The 7614-nt window shown below is 34.4% G+C and overlaps 1 protein-coding gene and 1 long non-coding RNA gene across 5 annotated transcripts in view; one reads left to right on the top strand and one right to left on the bottom strand.

The window, feature by feature from the left end:
* The window catches only part of LOC125840965 (uncharacterized), a 229332-nt gene that overhangs the window by 139761 nt on the left and 81957 nt on the right, over positions 1 to 7614 (top strand). The window lies entirely within an intron of this gene.
* Positions 3790 to 7439, bottom strand: LOC125840950 (uncharacterized). 2 transcript variants are annotated; one of them, XM_049519935.1, is made up of 9 exons: positions 7241 to 7439; positions 6263 to 6317; positions 6092 to 6127; positions 5957 to 6001; positions 5227 to 5310; positions 4964 to 5029; positions 4683 to 4721; positions 4422 to 4521; positions 3790 to 4055 (listed from the first exon to the last, which is right to left on the bottom strand). In XM_049519935.1, the coding sequence occupies exons 1-9, from the start codon at positions 7417 to 7419 to the stop codon at positions 3892 to 3894; spliced, it is 768 nt and encodes a 255-aa protein (XP_049375892.1). In that variant the 5' UTR covers positions 7420 to 7439; the 3' UTR covers positions 3790 to 3891. The 2 variants fall into 2 exon arrangements, with proteins under 2 accessions (XP_049375892.1, XP_049375893.1); XM_049519936.1 differs by having other exon boundaries at positions 3829 to 4060.

The raw sequence follows: 7614 nt of genomic DNA, 5'->3' as shown, positions 1-7614 counted from the left end.
GATTTTAGTTTGGGAAATTGCATAAATACCCCCAGCCTATGCCCAAAATCTCTGAGACACACCTAACCTTTATTAAGGTTCTATTACCCCCGAACTTATTTTATATATAATTTTCTACCCCTTTTCGGCCTACGTGGCACTATCTTGTGGGCCTAACGCGTGTTGACAATTTTTTCAAAGATAGTGCCACATTGGCCGAAAAGGAGTAGAAAATTAATTAAAAAATAAGTTCGGGGGGTAATAGGACCTTAATAAAGGTTAGGCGTGTCTCATGAATTTTGGGCATAGACTGAGGGGTACTTATGCATTTTCCCTTTTAGTTTAGTAAACTACACATTGTATTTATTGATTCCTTAATGGACGTGATATTTACTAAGGTGAAACTTGTTTTGGGACTAAGGGAGTATATGGCAAACCATTGCAAATGGATGTATTAGCATGGTTAAGACACAATTATCTTTTTCCGCTTCCTTGCCATTGATTTGTGGAGGGTATTTTTAAAACAGAGAAGGGCCAAAAATGCCCCTCAACTATTTGAACTGGTACAAAACTACCAATTCAAATGTTTTTGGTCTTCCATATTATAAATTTCAAATTCTAAATTCGTCTCAATTAGTGAAGTTGTCCCACCATACCTCTTTGATAATATTATAAAGTCATACACTAACATTTATGAATTATAATTTTATAATACATAGATAGTAGTTTTGCCTTTAAATAGTTAATCTCCAGTTCAGTAATAAACATATTATTCTAGGATGGTGGTTGTAATTAACCTTCTATTTCACGGATACAGAAATTTTTGTAAGTTATGTACAAATGATTTTTTGTTGGGATCGAAATAATCAGCAATAAATCATACGATAATGAAAACTTTATAAGTTGGTCAATTGACTTACATATGAAAAATTAAAAAGTTTATAAGTTCGACAACTATATTGTATATACTATTGTGTTATGTATGAGAAATAAAAACGTCTTTCAAACTATTCCTCTTAAAAAATCAGGCAAAATCGTAACGAAACTCTCAATACCATAGTGTAGCAGCTTTAGCAAGACCATCCATGGTAACAGTCGTAATGTCCCTGACTTTCTGATTGTCATCTTTAAGACGAGGTTCAATGATTTCCATCAAATAGCTCAAATATGGAAGAAGAGACGCGGAACCAATAAGAAGAGTGATGTGGTAAACAATCATAACACCTGTATGACGAGCCTCCCATGATTCCATGTTAAAACAAATTTCTTCCAGGAATGGAAGCATAGCAGGAATACCTAATGCAGATGCAACGATGCTAAAAGATCGAGCAGTTGCATTCCTGATATATTCATTAGGACTGTCAATATTGAGACGCGTTGCATGAATCATAGTATCAATACCAACAGCTTTGCTAAGATCAGATATGATTTCTGTACCTACAATACGAACATTGTAGTACTCATTAGTTAACAGAGGTTCAGTCAAAACAAGAATTTTCTTCACAATTTTCTTTTTCTCCGACTCTGTAGACAAATTCAGAGTAGCTATCTTCTTCCTCTCTGAAGCTAATTGTTGCTCCATTTTAATTTTCTTAGAATTTCGTAAATTGATTTTGATCAGATAAAAAGAACAAAAGTCACCCTCAAGATATAGGCAAATCTATCCTAAATTGAGTAGTATTCAAATTAGTTTTTATGGTAATAAATTAACAAAAATTATTATCCTAAACAGAATAGGATTTAAATTACTTTTATGGCAGTAATAAATTAACAAATCCTAAATGGGATTTAAATTACTTTTACGATAGTTCTAATAAATTAAGCAATAAAAGTAAATTTTTGCCTTGTAAAAGTTGATTTGAGAAGATCAATTAGACGAAGAAGATGGAACAGTTGTTGATTTCGATGAAGAAGACTATTGGTATTCTGAATTTGTTTACAGAACCAAACAAAAACAGATTTGTGAAAAAAATTCTCGTTTTGACTGAACCTTGTTAATTGATGAAGATAACAATGTTCGTATTAAGGGTAGAGAAATCATATCTCATCTTAGTGAAGAAGTTGGTATAGCTAGTATGATTTATGTAATGCTGGACGATATTGACAACTCTAATGAAGATGTGAGGAACATGACTGCTCAAATTTTTAGCATCGTTGCATCTACATTAGGTATTCCTGCTATGCTTCCGTTCCTGGAAGAAATTTGTTACATGAAATCTTGGGAGAGTCGTCATACAGGTGTTTTGATTGTTAACCACATCACTCTTCTTATTGACTCCGCGTCTCTTCTTCCATATGTGAACTCCTTAGATGACAATCTAGAACTTAGGTATCGTTACGATTTTACCAGATTTTTTTTCTTTTTTATATGTAGGTCAATTGACCAACTCATATTTTATACTGTTTTCGTTATTGTCTGATTTATTGTGTGCAATTATTAATTTTCGTATAACGCTTTGATTATTTTGATTCTGAATTTGTTTAAACTAATATGATGTTAATTAGTGTTGTGGTTCCATATCTAATATAGTCAAAGAAAGTACTGTATAGAGCATAAAAGAGTTTAATCGTCAAATATATTAATTATCAACTCAAACACCAATTAATTATGGTTAAAATAACATGATTTGGGGCAAACATCTAATGTAATAAGCATTTGGCATCACTAACCCTCACAATGCTATAAAATTTTAATCTCCAAATATCACAAGGTAATACAAGCTATGTTATTCGTACTCTTTAAAAAATTTGACGGATACTTGTCAGATTCTTTAAAAATATGTATTATTTTTCGAGAATTCAACATGAATGCAGCAACATTATAGGATAGTGAAACAAAAACAACAATGAATTTATGAAAAAACAACTGATTTAGCAATCTGCAATTGCTTGTAATCTGGCATGTCAGCACCCTTTGCGACATATACACAACATGTTGCAACTGACTGTAAATCGGAGACAGACGAACTAACCAACATAGCTTTTGTTTTCGGTTTAACCATCTAATATCCAAAGTCCACTGCTCCGACTAATCTAGATTCACTCTGAGGCTCACTAAGGGTGTAAAACTCTCCCTACCGAAACCAGCACAGTTAATTTTTCCTGCACGATAACAAGTCAAGGTTATACTAAGAATGAAATTTAGACACGCGAGATGCAGCATTCAAATGAAAGGTATAGGGTGTCTGTGTCACGTCCCGCCACTTCACAGTTAAATTTTGCATCCGGATAAGGGCGGAAGAATCTAGAGTTGTGGAGAGGTTTATAGAGAACTCTAGAAGCCCTTAGATATTTCAAGAAAACCTTAGAATATCCTAGAATGTGTAGAGTATTCTAGAGATAGGACCAAAGTGTAAATAGTTTAGGAACTTGTAAAGTCATTTTTATTTACACTTTAGCCCCCTAGGAAGTAGTATAAATAGAGGGGCTATCATTTGTAAATCATCCAAGAAAGTTGTAAGCAATCTTCCAAGCAATATAAAGTCTTCTTCCAAAACTCTGGGCTTACTTGAGCTTACAAGATCTTGAAAGATTAGTGAATAAGTTGTCAAGTGCCGCACAGAGCTTTAGTAAGACTCTAAGTCCGTGACAGTCTAGCTCCATATTTGAGTGTTACGGAAGTGTATTTTTGATCACTTGATGTGGACATATTCGATTGTGAACCTTGGCTTCTATTCTTTACATTTGAGGGACATGGTCTTAATCTTTCTAGAAACGTACAAGCAAGATAATAGACATAACTTAACACGGGACAAGCTCAGTGCATATATAGAAAGTCACTTTAAATGTTAAAAGCACATGATTGCTTACCAAACTTCAAGCAGGATGACAGATGGCATAATCTGATTTCTCGCTTCTCATTAACCCTTGCAGTTCCATGAGGTTTTAACAAATCGAAAGATGCATCAGCACCTAACATTCTAACCTTTCAACAACTTGTTTACCCTGCAAAGTTGCATGGCTTGCAAGTTGATATATTCTATCAAAATTCCGTTGACTCATTGCCTCTTTGTCAAATATGGCATCTGATAGAACAACTGCTGATGCTCCCTGACTAATGTATTGCTCGATCAAATCTGTACTAAAGCACAACTATCCATCATTTCTCGTAAAATGTACTAGTAGATAGTTAATCTGCTATGGAAAAGTAAAATATGCAAGAGAGATATGACGGATTAGAGAAACATTGCATTATTCATTTCAAATATCAACATATGCTCCATAAGAATTTATTGAAGATCAAATTTTAGCATAAACATTCCGAATTTCATTACTACCAACAGGTGAAGTAGATATTTCAATTCATCTTCTAAATGAAAGGCAACTTCTTGAAATGTCCTGAGATGATAATTTTGAAAGTAGACTGATGACTAATCTAAAAGAAAGAGATAATAATTAAAACATGGGTCTATAACCGAGAAATTTCTATTCAGATAACCAACCTATTGTTATGCCTTGTGATGCCACCATAGGGATATGAGAAAAAGGCCTTTTCAGAGCTGAAATGTACCCAACACCACCGAGTGCAGAGACGGGATAAACCTATGTAAAGCCAAAAAAAAAAGGAAGTTGTAAAAAGGATCACCGCAAACTCAATTGTTTATCAAGCTTCTCTCCAACAAAACAAACATATTCAAGAAATCCCGCAATCTATAGTGGTAAACCATAGAGCAAGGGAAAGATCAAAAATAGTCATGACTCACCTTGACAATCCTGGCACCAGCACTGAAAGCAGATAATATCTGCAGGATTATAAAACAATTGCATTACTCTCTTTTGCTGTTATAATCTGAATATTTTCATGACATGAAATCTTGTCGATATTCAAGAATATGCCTGTCCCCAGTTGTGGGATACAGACGGGCATTAAAAACACAGAACTTGGCAGGGGCTCTGCCCTTTCCCAAGTCCTTGGAGGCAAAATCCTGATATCTTTTCCATTCTAAGATCACAAGATGAAATGAAGGACAAGATAGTCCAATACCTCCGTGGGGGTCATTACCCCAGGTATATACAGAACATCACTCTCTGAGACACCAACTAGAATATCCTGAGATAAAGGAAAAACATGCAAGAATCAAGTAAAGAAGTCACCATGGTCACAAATATAACTACCATTTAGGCATTCACGACTATATATACATATCGCAGGTAACAGGAACTGATATTTCATTTGTATAAGATACACACTTAAATAGACATTTGGATTTGGCATAAGATCTATAAGATTGAAACACCAGCACATACCATAACTGTTGCAGGACTCATAAGAAACTTAGCTCCAGCCTTTATAGAATCTTTGGCATCTTTAGCCTGTAACACTGTTCCAACCTGCAAACATAGAGAAAGTGTGTTAAACAATTACAATTGGTAGTCTGCCCTAATTATGTTTTACACATAGTCCACAATACACAAAGTTTGATAATTAGATAATTATGGTATTAGGATGTTTTGCATGCCCTTACTGTTGGCACACCTGCTTATCCACAGACAAATATATTGCCTCGAGAAAGAATGTCTTGCAAATCACAAACAAAGAATAACTACTAAAGAAATTAAAGTTTGCACTTGAACCAAGGTAAAATCTAAAAACTTCGGAATACAATAACAGAGGATCTGAAAACCTACCGAGAATAGACACATTGAGGATAATGAGATTGAAGTTACGCCACATTTTGATGGGCGATAAAGAGAGGATATGGTAGAAGGGTAAAGCCAAGAAAGTGTAAAGACTTATTTCCCTCCTTCGGGAAGTAAAAAACAAGTTTAACCCCGCCCTCATCCCCAAACAAGAAAAAAGAAATTCGAAAAAAAATGAGGGAAATGAACCTCTTCTACTTCCATTGAGCTACAGCAGACATCCAACAAGGGAAGTTCCCCCACGAGGGAACGCAACAAGTTCCTATTTTTCTTTCTCTTCCCTTCCTTTTCTTTGAATTAAAAATAGTGTGAATTAAAGAAGCTAGTGAATACTTACTCCAAAAGTTTTTGCCGGATAATCAAGTACTAGGTTTCTTAACACCTGCATAAAGGAAAAGTAGCATATAAGTTAGCCAAATGTTTGCTGCTTTCCAGACTGAGAAAGAGTAAGCAACTGCATGTCTCACAGTACCTCAAAAACATCGGGAGTGGACATCACAATTTCCAGCTGCAATGTTGGAAGATAAAGACTATCAGAACACCTCTTTATACTCTGAATAAACTATTCATTCAAAAGGTGGAAAGGTGGACAGTGAACTTGGGACGATGGGGTGATAAGTATATCAGATAGATTCAAACTTACAGCTGAAATTCCACCATCCAATGCTGCACGTGCAGCTCGATTAGCCAGGTCTGCACTAAACAACATGGAAAGGTGCAACTTCACATTTCCATGTCTTTTAAGATATTTTGAAATGACCAAAAATATGGAGTGGAAAATGTGATGCTAAAAAGTACTATTTGTTTCCGAGATAAACTTTGCTTATATCCACAAACAACAATCTGCAATTGAGAACTAAATCTCTATAATAGCATGGTGAAAAGCTCTCCTTCCCTAAATAATCTAAGCCTTTTTCAGAACAACTCTTTATCCAAATTTAAAGAGAAAAATGCTCTGTTACAAATGTAATCACTCTACAATAAAAAGACTTCCACTTGTACAGTAATCCAAAAATAGATTTTTAACGTTTACTTCTCACTTTTAACATATCAAAAAGACATAATTATCTTTTCTTATTTTACCCTCATCATTAATCACTTATTCCCGAGTCATTTTCCACGAACTAAGGCTATACATTAATATAGGTATTGTACTAAAATACTCATACTAATCATTATTTCTTAAAAGACATGCAAAGTCCAGGACAAGTAAAAGTGAACACATAGGTATCTATTTGACCATGAAAAATTTGATCAAATTTTGAGAATCCAATCTTTAAATATTTCCACGTTCCCAAAAAACGGGCGCAGACCAGTTTTAGGATTTGTAGGGACTTCCACTCACAAAAGTTCAAATCTTTTCGCTATGTTCAAACACAACTTCAAAAACTCAAATTTTCAAGATTCAGCTTCAACATCTATGGCCACCAAATGGGGAGCATATAGCTGAAATAACAGAGTTCTAAGGATAAATATAACAAGCTTATGGTAACTAACTAACTAACCATACCCAAGAATTAGTTGGGTTAACACAAATTTATTACTAAAATCAGAGTAAACCCAGTTCAGATTCCACATAACTTAGCTTTAATTATCAAAAAAACTAAACAAAAATAGTTACTTTTGGGCTCGAAGGCAAGCGATAACTCCAGAATTTCGAATTTCCTGCAGAGCTTTGTTGGCTATACCATTAGAAGAAAAGGCAAAAATTGGCTTCTCAAACGAGCTGCTGCATCTGCAAGAACAAGAAGAAGGTTTTTGAAGATATGTAAAAGGTAAACTAAAGCTTGCAATGGCCATATTTTCTCAATACCCTGCAATGGCCCAAAAAAAAAAAACATATCCTATCCGTGCCAATATCTAGATAAATTATCGCATAATTGAGTTAGTGCAACGAGTGATATATTATGTATATTCCAAATTGATTGTGTGTTAACGAGAAACATTATTTGTGTTGGGATGCTAGGAATCATTTATTCATATCAAAATATATTC

This window comes from Solanum verrucosum, unplaced genomic scaffold (genome assembly GCF_900185275.1).
Source record: "Solanum verrucosum unplaced genomic scaffold, falcon-dt-bn FXZP01000196.1, whole genome shotgun sequence".
Lineage (NCBI taxonomy): Eukaryota > Viridiplantae > Streptophyta > Magnoliopsida > Solanales > Solanaceae > Solanum > Solanum verrucosum.
This window is presented reverse-complemented; position numbering and strand designations above follow the sequence as displayed.

Coding starts and splice junctions, on each gene's coding strand:
- LOC125840950 (XM_049519935.1), bottom strand. CDS start 7,419: ATGGCCATTGCAAGCTTTAGTTTACCTTTTACATATCTTCAAAAACCT. Junction 6,128..6,262: donor TGGATGGTGGAATTTCAGCT/GTAAGTTTGAAT, acceptor CCAACATTGCAG/CTGGAAATTGTGATGTCCAC. Junction 4,056..4,421: donor ATCACAAGGCATAACAATAG/GTTGGTTATCTG, acceptor GCTTTAGTACAG/ATTTGATCGAGCAATACATT.